Consider the following 13,103-nt stretch of genomic DNA (forward strand, 5'->3'; position numbering starts at 1 on the left):
GCAATTCTCTAAGACATATTCCCAGGCCAAAGAAATAAATACTTTCTTGTTTGTTTTGAGATAAGATGTTGCTCATGTGTGTCAGGCTGGCCTCTAACTTATCAATCCTCCTGTTTCAGTCTCCCAGGTGCTGGTATTACAGATGTGAACCACACCAGATCTGGAGCAGGTTTAAGACAGTGAGAGAAAGAAAAGGAGAGAAATGTAAGCTGTCTTCACTTGTGTGGTGTCATAGAAAAAAAACACCTCATAATTGCTTATTAATGATACAGAATGGCAGCCAGTGTTCACCTCTCTCCTTTGGTACCCTCTATGAGCTTGACCTAGTGGTTGTGTTGAACAAGAAAAAATTAACACAGAAAAGGCACAATTTGAAAGAGGATTATAACATAAGGGTGTTTTTTAAATAAGGGAAGAGGCTGGGCGGTGGTGCACACCTTTAATGCCAGTACTCTGGGAGGCAGAGACAGCCAGATCTCTCTGAGTTCAAGGCCAGTCTGGTCTACAAAACAAGGTCCAGGAGAGCCAGGGCTGTTACACAGAGAAACTCTGTCTCGAAAAATAAAAGAATTTAAAAAAAAAAAAGAAAAAAGAGAAGATAAATCACATGGGCAAAGGCTGAATAAAAAGGAGCCTAGACATCTCAAGAATCCAGGCTTGTTTTGTACCTTTGTCCCTTTGGCTACGGTCCAGCCGGAGCGGAACCATATGCACATCCTGGCAGATTCACAATTTCATCAAATATAGGCGGTCAGACGCACAATTACATTTGCTTAGGAAAACCGTCGGTCGAGCAGTTGATAACACATTTCAAAGGCTATTTGGTTCAAATTCGTATCCTTGTCCCTTTAAAAAAGGGTGATTCATTCCATTGTAAAATTTAAAAAGCTTACAGTAGAGGACTTTGTAGAAGAACCATGTAGGAAAAGTCTTGACTGCTTTTCATTCTAGTTGTTTTTCGGGTCCAACACTCACAACTGATCCTGGAAAGTCCCCCACGAGACTTTCAGTCTAGTCTTATTCCTAAACCACCTCTATCTTCCTCACCAGCCATATTCCTTAGCTTCTCCAGTTTTCAGCTTCTTTAATTTTCAATCTTTTCGGTATTAGTCCAATCAAACTTTGCCTCCTAGAACCTCTTCCTTACGATCACACCAGTAAACTCCTCCGAGAGGCGAGTGACCAAACTTGTCCCCGCTAGCGCTCCGTAATTCTACTGTCCCACCACTATTCTCCTCCTCCTTTAGTTCCGCCCCGCCTCATTCCGGCCCCCACCCTCCCCGCACAACAGGAGAAGGATTTGCGCCTGCGCACCTCCAATTCAGGCGCTTTCCCTTTCCTGACGACCAATCCACTTCCCGCCTCCGGTCCTTGGAACGCTCCTCCCCTCTACCGAGGCCCAGGTTGGAGGCACTGGTAGCAGTTGGCCTAGGCATTGCCTGCATAAAAAAAAGGGATGCACCCATCGGGAAATTCAAACGAGTCACAGAAGCGGATGACATATGCTTGAAAATTTGGTATATATTTATCATTTTCGAGTCAACATGCGGGTCTGAACAAGAACCGAGTCCGGCAACGAGGGTCATTTTGGATTGGGCAATAGTGCGGGCAGCCTTTCCCTTTTCCCCACCCTCCGCCCCGCCCCCCCGGCAGCCCGGCCGCGTTGGTGAGTGGCGGGCGGGAGGGCCGACGGGCGGAGGGAGGAGGGGGAGCTGAGGGAAGGCGGGCCCTCGGCTGCGAGAGAGGTGGGGGGGAGGGGAGGGGAGAGCCCGAGCGCTGGAGTTGGTGCTGGGAAACCCGGGGCTAATGTTGACAACAGGCTCTAGGTGAGTCCCAGGGAACCTCCTTCCCCTCCGCTCCAACGTCGGGGAGGATCTGGCGCTGAGGGGTCCCGGCCTGGACTCCTACTCCCTGAGGGACCCGAGAGGCGACTCCGCACTCCAGCTGTCCGGGGGCGGCGAGCAGCGGAGGGACGAGCGGGTCGGACGTCGTTCTCCCGAGACCCCTCTCCCGGAGGGGCTGCTCAATGTGGGGGATCTCTCGACCGGGCCGGCCCGGGGCTGGCGTGAAGGGCGGCAGGAGAGATGCCTGCCCCACATGCCTGGGCCGGGCCTCGGGGCTGGAGGCGGGGGAGCCTGCTGTGGAGGGGGGAAGGTTTTCGGGGGCGTGGAGGAGTGCGGGGAGAGGCTGGGGCGAGCTCCGGACTCCGGAGGGGGAGCGTGGACGAGGAAGTGGGACGGTGTGGAGGAGCCAGCCGAGCCCGAGAGGCTGCGGTGCTGAGGGAGTGTGGGACGAGAAGTTGGGGTTAGGACTAGGATGGCTCCCGGGAATGGGAGTCGCGGCCGGGAAGTGTGTCGGTGGTGGGACACTGAACCACAGCGGGGGTTTGTGGGAAATGCGTGTGCGGGGAAGAGGCTTGGGGTGGACCTGCGGATGGTGGCAGTGGGGCTGTTTGGATTTACTTCCTTTTAACCAGGTAGGCTGGTTGATTCTTCGCCTCTTCCCCGAGGCTCTCAGTACTCTCTTAGTAGTACTGGTGAACTTAGGGGGCGATCACATGATGATGTTTGATCTCTGGTGAGCCAAGCAGCTTACAGGTTTTGGGGTACGCATGGTAGCGACTAGCCGTGCTCTCTCAAAAAACTTAAATGTGCTGACTGACACATTAGACGAAAGTAAGACTGTTTACTTACTTCTAAGTACTTACTTCAGAAGTTACTGACCCTTCTCGTTTGTCATAGTTTTTAGGTGGTCATAAAAGTCGCACACATCAACAGGAAAGCCATTTTTGTGCTGTGGTGAAATTTCTGAATATTTTGAATGAGTCTCATATATATAAGGACTTTGTAAAAGAATAAAGTCAGAGACTGGAAGATATCTCTGTGCTGTTCTACTTTTAGAACATTTTAAGTTCAGAACACAGGCTTGAAAGGTAAACCAGCATTCTCTTACTCTGTAGTATTTTCAGAGCAGTCTAATTGTGATTTCATACATAGACCATATGGTACTTAGCAAATTACAGCTTTATTAGGGAAACACCTCCGTTCTCTGTCCTCTCTAGCACACTGCACTGGGATCTGTTTTACTAGTAAAATCGTTTTTACTTATTTTGGAAGTTTAGAGTATATTTAGAAAACCAAGTAAAATAATACAGACCGAGTGCCAGGACACTCTTTTGGGAGCTAGAAAGGTGGCTTTGAACCATGCTTTCCTTTTAAGGTTGTCTGAATAAAAGTGTATTCAGCAAAATAGTTTGTAAGAGTTAATTGTATTTCAATTTCAAGACCACTAACCTTTATGTTCTTTATTTTTATGTAATAGTACATGGGAAATTTGGAAACACCTTAGGTTAATTATTTTCTGTTGTTAAAGTTTGGGTTATTAAAGTAAGAATTTAGCGTTTTGTTAAATATGAGCTCAGTTTGATTTTTTAAAGTTGGCAAAATGCAAATATGTACTTGTTGGATTCATGTTTCTAGTGTTTATTTGGTCTTTAAAAATCCTTTGCATCTGTGAGTGTAGTGGGAGAGAGAGAACTGGGTGGCCTCTAAAGCCAGTTGGGTAAACTTGGGCAGGTCACACGGCCTTCAAGCTCTCAGTGTAAAAACTGACAGTCCTGACTGTAAGGCTCTATCATACTGTAATGGCCTATTCAGGGTTAAGTGTCAAAGAGAATTGACACTTATTTAATGGCTTTCTTTATGGTAGCTACTGCTCTATGAGTTTAGTAACTCCTTAAGATATGTAGCCATAGCTCCATCTTACTGGTGAATAATTAGAATAAACAGAGAAGTTAAGTTACCTGATTTCCATAGCTAGTAAGTTACAGAGTTGGGATGCAAATCTGATATCTGACTTGAAAACCTGTTCTGTTCTCACAAGTTGCATTGTTGCCTGCACTTTCGCATACAAATTTGGTAGCTAAAATTTAGCTCAGAGACCAGAACTTAAAGGTCTAATTGGGAATCTGGTTTGTCATCCTCTGAAATAGGATTTGTCTCATTTGTCATTGACTTTTATCATCTATTAGTGTAGTAGTTCTTTACAGTTAGCTGAATATTGGAGAGTCATGAAAGTTTGGGATCCTGTTAAGCTTATAAATAATGATCTTTCATGGATTTGTCATATAAAAAGTGAGTTTGTTGATGCTTTAGAAGAATTTAAGATTTAACTTGTAAGCAACACCTTAGCTATAAATTCTGGTGTTTTTTTTTTTTTGTTGTTTGAGAATTGTATGTTCTTGTAGTCTTTGAAATATCTTTTTGATACTTCAAATCGCAAAATTCAAATTTCCTAAAATTTTGTTGCATTTAATGACCAATACCCTTAAGTAAAATTGTGTTGTTACCTTAGACATTATGTTGCCTCCGTACTTTCAGCCAGTGTGTGCTAGTAAGGTAAAAACATGTAGCAAGTGCTTAACCATTATCAAAGACACCTACTGAGATTCACAGTTCTATGACTTGTCATAGTCAAGTGTCTGTGATCAAATCTTCCATTTCACAGGTTGGTATTCTCAGAGGGTTCACATTCCAGTTCTATCACCAGCTGTGAAGGCCTTGGTCAAGTTACTTGGTTAAGTCTCAGTTTACTCATTTATAAAATAGGGAAAACAATACCTACCTCATAAAGATTTTAGTATTGAGTGAGAATGTACATAAAATGTTTAGTGTGATATCCGTGACTGGTTATTGGTGGTATACTGTTTGAAAGTTTATTTTATAGTGTGGCATTTTCACATTAACGGTGGGTATATACTAGAGAATAAGAAAGTGAAAGAAAGAAGGGGTGCTGAAGGAGGTGAAGACTATGACTACTAAGATATCTACATACTTTCAGTATTCTGGTCTAGGTTGTCTTGCTGGTATAATGTTTTAGTGCATTCAAGGAAATTCCTTATTTGTTTATACTTTATTATTGCAAATGTTTTAGCTATTAACCTGGGGTTTCTTGCTATAATTTAAATTCTATAGCTGAAAATATGTAAGAATATTATGTTAATCCAAATTACTTACTAAGACACTTAAGTTTAAGTAATTTTATACTTTGTAAATTAAATTGTGGTTTGCTTATATGTAACTTGTATATTATTTAGAAATTAAAACAAAAATATTACCTGAAAAATTGTATGAGATAGCTCATTCTGGGTGGAGAATTGTTAGGAAACTCCTATGTTTTGGTAAGATAATACAGGTTTTTTCTTCCAGTATTTGTAGTTTCTATTTAAGGGTGTGAGTTTGTTTAGTGCTGTTCGATAGCACTTTTGATAGTGGAAGTGCTTAGTATTTGTACTGTTCTACTAGGCATAGGGAACTGAAATGAAATGTGGTGGTCCTGAGGAACTGAATTACAGATGTTATGTTTAAGTGGCTTAGTGCTGTGGATCCTCAGCCAGTGATATTTTTTTTCCTCAGGAGCATTTCTTAGTACCTGGAGTCATTTTTGTTGTTGTATCTGAGGAGGGACTGTTGCATTACTAGATGGGAGGCACAGCGGTGCTTAGCTGCTTCAGGGATATAGGATAACCTTTTAGTTTTACAAAGAGTGAATTATCTTGGAGGCTGGGGATACAGCTCAGTGGTAGAGTGCTTACCTGTTGGACAGAAAGCCTGGATTTCATTTCTATCACTGCTGAACAAACAAAAACAAAAGAAAACCGGGCTTATTCAAAATGATAATAGTGCTGAGGTTTAGAAGCTCCTGGGCTACAGGCTAACTACCCTATTGACAGATATAGAGCAGAATATACAGATATAGTAATTTATAGTATATAATGTTTATAAATATTGCCTTGCACTAATGAGATTTTTAAGCCTGGTCTGATTTGAGATGATAAGCTTTTTATTTTAAAAGTTTGAAGAGGTTATAGTAATGGGATAAAATTTGTGACTCTTCTATTCTCTGTCCATTTGTAGATAGCAATAGTTTTTTCTTTGTACTTATTCTCTGTGTAAACACATTCCATGAATATTGTATACAACAGTAAAACAGTATCTTTCTCTCCTCCCTTGTATTTTGGGAGTGCTGAGGGTTGGACCAGGCCATTGCTCATGCTAGATAGCATTCCCCTCTTTGAGCTATGATCACAGCAAGAGACAAACTTGCTTGCTTGTTTCACTGTGCCAAGGATCACATTCAGAGCCTAAAATGTGCTTAGCACTCTTCTACTGAGCTGCATCTCCAATGTTCAAGTTTCTTATTTCTTTAAAAGCTTAAAAAAATTTACTTATTTATTTAATGTATGTGGAGGTCAGATGCCAATTTTTTTTTTTTGTAAAGTTAGGGACTTAACCATATGGTGAAAGCTGGTGTGCAGTTCACTATATAACACTAGCGGACCTCTTATTTTTTTAATATATATTTTTTATTGATACTTATTGAGCTCTACATTTTTCTCTGCTCCCCTCCCTGTCTCTCCCCTCCCCATGAGTGAGTACATGTGATAATGTCTTTCTGTATCTGGGTTACCTCACTCAAAGTAATGTTTTCTAGCTCCATCCATTTTCCTGCAAAATTCAAACTGTCGTTATTTTTTTCTGCTGTGTAGTACTCCATTATGTAAGTGTACCACATTTTCCTTATCCATTCTTCGATCGAGAAACATTTAGGTTGTTTCCAGGTTCTAGCCAGAAGAAACAAACAAAGCTGCTATGAACATAGTTGGGCACATGTCCTTGTGGCACAGTTGAGCATTCTTTGGATATATACCCAAAAGTGGTATTACTGGGTCTTGAGGAAGGCTGTTTCCTAATTTTCTGAGAAATCGCCACACTGACATTCAAAGGGGTTGTACCAGCTGGCATTCCCACCAGCAATACAGAAGTGTTCCCTTTCCCCCACGACCTCTCCAGTAGAAGTTGTCATCAGTGTTTTTGATTTTGGCCATTCTTACAGGTGTAAGATGGGATCTCAGTGTTGTTTTGATTTGCATTTCTCTGATGACTAAGCTTGTTGAACATTTCCTTAAGTGTCTTTCAGCCATTTTATATTCCTCTGTTGAGAGTTCTCTGTTTAGGTCTGTACTCCATTTTTTTTCTTTATTGGATTATGTGTTCTTTTGGTGTCCAATTTCTCAAGTTCTTTGTATATTTTGGATAACAGACCTCTGTCTGATGTGGGGTTAGTGAAGATCTTTTCCCATTCTGTAGGCTGTCGTTTTGTCTTGTTGACTGTGTCCTTTGCTTTACAGAAGCTTTTCAGTTTCAGGAGGTCCCATTTATTAATTGTTTCTCTCAGTGTCTATGCTGCTGGGGTTATATTTAGGAAGTGGTTCCCTGTGCCAATGCATTCAAGTGAACTTCCCACTTTCTCTTCTATAAGGTTCAGTGTGGCTGGCTTTATGTTGAAGTCTTTGATCCATTTGGACTTGAGTTTTGTGCATGGTGATAGATATGGGTCTATTTTCATTCTTCTACATGTTGATATCCAGTTATGCCAGCACCACTTGTTAAATATGCATTCTTTTTTCCATTTGATATTTTTTGCTTCTTTATCAAAGATGAAGTGTTCGAAGGTGTGTGGATTGTTATCTGGGTCTTCTATTTGGTTCCATTGGTCCTCTTGTCCTTACGCCATCACCAGGCTGTTTTCAGTACTGTAGCTCTGTAGTAGGGTTTGAAGTCAGATATTGTGATGCCTCCAGAAGTTCTTTTATTGCTCAGGATTGTTTTGGCTATCCTGGTTTTTCTGCTTTTCCATATGAAGTTGAGTACTGTTCTTTCGAGGTCTTTGAAGAATTTTACTGGGATTTTGATGGGCATTGCATTGAAACACTAGGGGACCTCTTAACTCAGGGCAGTTTCTGCCTTGACCTCCTGAGGATTACTCTTAACACATGTAATAAACTTGGGTTAGCTAGGTGGTGGTGGTGGCAGTGCATGCCTTTAATCCTAGCTCTCTGGAGGCAGAGACAGGCCGATCTCTGTGAGTTCTAGAGCCTGGCCTACAAGAGTTAGTTCCAGGACAGTAAGGCTTTATAGAGAAACCTTGTCTCCAAAAATCAAAAAAAGAAGAAAAAAAAAAAAGGCGGGGAGGGGGGTTTAAAACTTACTTATAATGTTTCTAGTTGCAGTGATGAATTATTTTGGAGTTGATTGTGGTTGGAGCTAGATGTGTTTAGAAGTTCCAAATGCTGTGCTACAACTCTTTTGTTATGCTTTAGTTTTTGAGACTTGGTCTCCAGAGCCCTGGTTGTCCTGGAACTTGATATGTAGACCAAGCTGTCTAGAATTTAGGGAGATCTCCCAGCCTCTGCCTCCCAGGTGCTGAGATAACAGTGTGCACCACCATGCCTGACCTACTTTTATGCTTGAATATTTTCTTAAATAGAGAGTAAAAACCAAACCAAACAAAAATCCTTAGATATATGAGTAACTAATAATGATAAAACATGGAATGTAACCAACAATATTTTTTAGTGATACTGGAGATTGAAGTCTTGTGCATGCTAAGCAATACACCCTAGTCCCCAAGACATTATTTTTCATCACAGCAGTATTACTTTGAATGCATTTTAAAATTTCACAGTTGCCAAACTTCATATGTTTTGTTTAAAATATAATATATCATTAAATAAAAGCCATTCTGCCCACAGTACTGACATTCTTTTACTCCTACAGATTGTCCTGGGTCACATAATGCCAGCTGAGCGTAAAAAGTCAGCAAGTATGGAAGAAAAAGAGTCTTTACTAAACAACAAGGAGAAAGACTGCAGTGAAAGGCGGCCAGTGAGCAGCAAGGAGAAACCAAAAGACGATCTCAAGATCCCTGCCAAGAAGGAGGTCAGTAAAATCCCTGAAGATAAAAAGAAGAAACTTGAAGAAGATAAGAGAAAAAAGGAAGACAAGGAACGCAAGAAAAAAGAGGAAGAAAAGGCAAAGGCAGAAGAAGAATTAAAGAAGAAGGAGGAGGAAGAAAAGAAGAAACACGAAGAAGAGAGAAAAAAGCAGGAAGAGCAGGCCAAACGGCAACAAGAAGAAGCAGCTGCTCAGCTGAAGTAAGAAACCTTAGTTAAAGTGTGAAGGAGTGAGAGTGGATGATTGTTTCAGAAAAATGCTTCCTGCAACTTCTTGAGGTTTGGGAGGATGTTAATTTGTTTTATTAGTTCTCCCAATTGGGGGCATGTTTGGGGTGCTTTAAGTATTGCAGTCTTTAATGTTTTATGAGATCTAGGGTGATCTGATTTTTTGTTTGTAAAAGCTTTTATCGTGGTCCTGGAACTTCCCCCTCTCCCCTCAGTGGTAGGGATTAAACCTTGAACCATCTACATACTAGGCAAGTACTCTTCAACTAAGATGTACTTTGCAATACACTTTATAAACTCTCAATCTCTCATTTATTATACACACACATACACACACACATATATAAACTATTTTTTAATGTTCTTGTGTGAGTGTATATATCATGTATTCAGGTGACCCAGGAGGCCAGAAGAGGGTATGTTATGTGTGGGTCCTAGGAACCAAACTTGGTCCTCTGGGAGAATGAAAAGTTCTCTTAACCACCAGTCTCAGTCTCTCCCTTTGTACTTAATTCTTTGTGTGTGTTGTTTTGTTTTGTTTTGGTTTGGTTTTTCAAGACAGGGCTTCTCTGTAGCCTGTCCTGGAACTAGATCTTATAGACCAGGCTGGACTCGAACTCATAGAGATTCACCTGCCTCTGTCTCCTCCTAAGTGCTGAGATTAAAGGCATGTGCCACACCACCTGGCTTTCAGTCTCTCCCTTTTTAATGAGAAGTTTGGAAGACAGGAATATCCACAACCATAATTCTTAAGAATTTCTTGCTTTTTTTTATTTTTCTTCCAAAACTATTTTTTAATCAGACTCAGTTGTCAGGCTAGTATAAGTACTTTTACCTGCTGACCCATCTAGCTGAAGTTGTAATTGGTAAACATACTTGATTTTACAAGTTTACCAAGTAAACATTGATGTTTATGAGAGGAGATGGATGTGGCCATTAGGATGAATTGGTTTCTTTTGATTGGACATGTTAATTAATATAGCCAAAAGGGGACTTTTGATTGCAGTGCTTTAGTAATTTGATAGCTGGACTGTGGTAGTCAGCCTCAGGGGGAGGAAATGATAAAATAAGGGCATAGAATTTATAAGGGAATAGACCTTGGTGGCTAACTTTAGGATTGTAATCTAATGGTTTAGTATGTAGAGGGAATGGGAGAGAAAGGTAAATAAAAAAACTGATGGTATCATATTTGCCTTGCTCCTTAAGTTATGATTTTTTTCTTTTATATATATATATATATATATATATATATATATATATTTTTTTTTACATACATTGGTGTTTTGCCGTGAGTGTTGGGTCTCCTGGAGCTAGAATTACAGACAGTTGTGAGCTGCCATGTGGTTGTTGGGAATTGAACCCGGGTCCTCTGGAAGAGCAGACAGTGCTCTTAACCACTGAGCCATCTCCCCAGCCCTGATTTTTTTCTTTTTATTGATGTTGATTTAAAAAATTTGGATTTTATTTTTATTTTATTTATATGAGTACTTGCCAGCTTCTCTGTCTATATACCACATGCATGCAGTGTCATTGGAAGCCTGAAGAGAGCAGCAAATCTGGGACTGACATTCCAGATTGTTGTGAGCTGCCATATGGGTACTGGGAATTGAGGTTGGGTCCTTTGGAAGACTAGCCAGTGCTCCTAACTTTGAATCATCTCTCCAGTCCAGGATCCTCTCTCTCTCTCTTTTTTTTTAAAGGCAGTTTTTTATGTAACTCAGGTTGTCCTTTACTAATTATTTGATAAATGCTGGGTATGGAAAAGCAATTCTTAACAATTCATATAATTGTTTTATATAAATATTTATTTAAATATATTTTATAATGGTTGTTCTTTAACTGAAATGTTTCTTGTATAAATGTTTTTCTATTTGCCCAGTGCTTTTGTTAAACATTTGATATCATTCCCAGGCATATCACTTTATAGTTTACATATTGAACGTTATGTCTTAATTAGATGAACTTGCAAATTGGCAGAATGATTAACAATTTGGATTAGTTGTTTAAAATCCTTCTACCACAGTAAGTGTCAAGATTTACTGTGCTATTATTATATTGTCGTTAACAAAATACCTTTGAAAATAATGAAAGAGGTGGTGCATGCAGCTCCACAGTACAATACTTGCCCAGCATACTTAAGGTCCAAGGTTCTGCAGTTCTGCAAGACAAAAATATAAAGTAGTGGAAGGTCTTTTTCGCACCTTTTGTACATCTTGGATTCTTATACTTAGATCATAGTTTTTTTATTGGCTTTTACTCTTAAGTGATTTATAAATGATGCTCCAAAATGTGTATTTTTATTTGTGTTTTGTCTTTTACATAGAGAGAAAGAAGAATCCCTTCAGCTTCATCAGGAAGCTTGGGAACGGCATCAGTTACGAAAGGAACTCCGTAGCAAAAACCAAAATGCTCCAGACAACCGACCAGAGGAAAATTTCTTTAGCCGCCTAGATTCGAGCTTAAAGAAAAATACTGCTTTTGTCAAGAAACTAAAAACAATTACGGAACAACAGAGAGACTCCTTGTCTCATGATTTTAATGGCCTGAATTTAAGCAAATATATTGCAGAAGCTGTAGCTTCCATTGTGGAAGCAAAACTAAAAATCTCTGATGTGAACTGTGCTGTGCACCTCTGCTCTCTCTTTCACCAGCGGTATGCTGACTTCGCGCCCTCACTTCTTCAGGTGTGGAAAAAACATTTTGAAGCAAGGAAAGAGGAGAAAATGCCTAACATTACCAAGCTAAGAACTGACTTGCGTTTCATTGCAGAATTGACAATAGTGGGAATTTTCACTGACAAGGAAGGTCTTTCCTTGATCTATGAACAGCTAAAAAGTATTATTAATGCTGATCGAGAATCCCACACTCATGTTTCTGTGGTGATTAGCTTCTGTCGCCATTGTGGAGATGATATTGCTGGACTCATACCAAGGAAAGTCAAGAGTGCTGCAGAGAAGTTTAATTTGAACTTTCCTCCTAGTGAGATAATTAGTCCAGAGAAGCAACAGCCTTTCCAGAATCTTTTAAAAGAGTACTTTACATCTTTGACCAAACACCTGAAAAGGGACCACAGGGAGCTTCAGAATACTGAGAGGCAAAACAGGTGATTTTCAAATGTTTCTCAGAATTGAGAATTTATTGTGGAACTCATACTTAAAATGTTTAAAGTCTTCATGCCACTGATAGAACTTATGGAAAAGGGCTTCTTAACAGGTGATTTCTTAGTATTCCAGGGAAATTTCAACAATATCATAGTCTTAAGTACTCATGTGTAAATTTGACTCTTGGATTAGATCTTATTTCTTATTTCAGAAGAAACCTGGCAAGAAGGTAGTAATTTTTGCTTTGTTGATATGTTTTCTTCCTGTGGGATGTGTGTATGTGTGTGTGTGTGTGTGTATATCTATATATCTATATACATACATACACACATATATATATCTCTATATACATACATATATATCAAGACAAAAAGCTCATTAATGTAAATTTTCTGTTTCTGTCACTTTAACTGACCTGCCACTATTTTTCTGTTTCAGTGTGTCTCCTAACAGGTTTGCTTTCATTGTTTTATATTTTAAGTCGTTAATGTCACTGCTACCACTTGCTCTTGTAAAGAAAATGAGTCAGTCATTCGTTAGCAGTGACTTTTGAGAGACAGTGTATGAAGTTAGCTGTGAAAAGAGTTGCTGGATAAGTTTTAAAGTGCTTTGATAGGACTCTTCGTGAGAGCTGTTATTTATAATTTGAAACGAGTCATGTATTGTATCTGTGGTATTGGTAAAATGACCCTTTTAAGAACCAATTAAATTATATGCTTAGGAGTCTAGAATTTCTACTGATCAACAATTATTGAGGAGGCATATCTTTGTCTGTCCTCCTGACCTACAGTGGGAGAGGAATGGTGTAAGTAATTACCCCTGGAAGATGCTTGATTTAGCCAGAAAGACAAATGATTGTGTATGACAATAGTACAGGTTCAGATTGATGTTAGACTATGTGAGAAATCCTAGTGACTAAAGGTCACTCAGGTGAGAAATAGACTCTCTGGGCAACATAGCAAAATCACATCTCAAAGAAA

At 39.9% G+C, this 13,103-nt stretch overlaps 1 protein-coding gene across 3 annotated transcripts in view; it reads left to right on the forward strand.

Moving 5' to 3' along the window:
* Positions 1–1,687: 1,687 nt before the first annotated feature.
* Positions 1,688–13,103, forward strand: part of Upf2 (UPF2 regulator of nonsense mediated mRNA decay) — a 107,271-nt gene continuing 95,855 nt past the window's right edge. For 2 of the 3 annotated variants that reach the window (XM_085699094.2, XM_087896389.1), the window contains exons 1-3: positions 1,688–1,826; positions 8,619–8,995; positions 11,346–12,125. In XM_085699094.2, the coding sequence (XP_085555220.1) occupies positions 8,637–8,995; positions 11,346–12,125 (1,139 nt within the window). In that variant the 5' untranslated portion in view covers positions 1,688–1,826; positions 8,619–8,636. Of the gene's footprint in view, positions 1,827–2,778; positions 2,933–8,618; positions 8,996–11,345; positions 12,126–13,103 lie in introns of those variants that run through there. The other variant, XM_085699095.2, reaches the window with a different exon arrangement.

The sequence above is a fragment of the Myodes glareolus genome, chromosome 14 (assembly GCF_982192425.1).
Source record: "Myodes glareolus chromosome 14, mMyoGla1.1, whole genome shotgun sequence".
NCBI lineage: Eukaryota > Metazoa > Chordata > Mammalia > Rodentia > Cricetidae > Myodes > Myodes glareolus.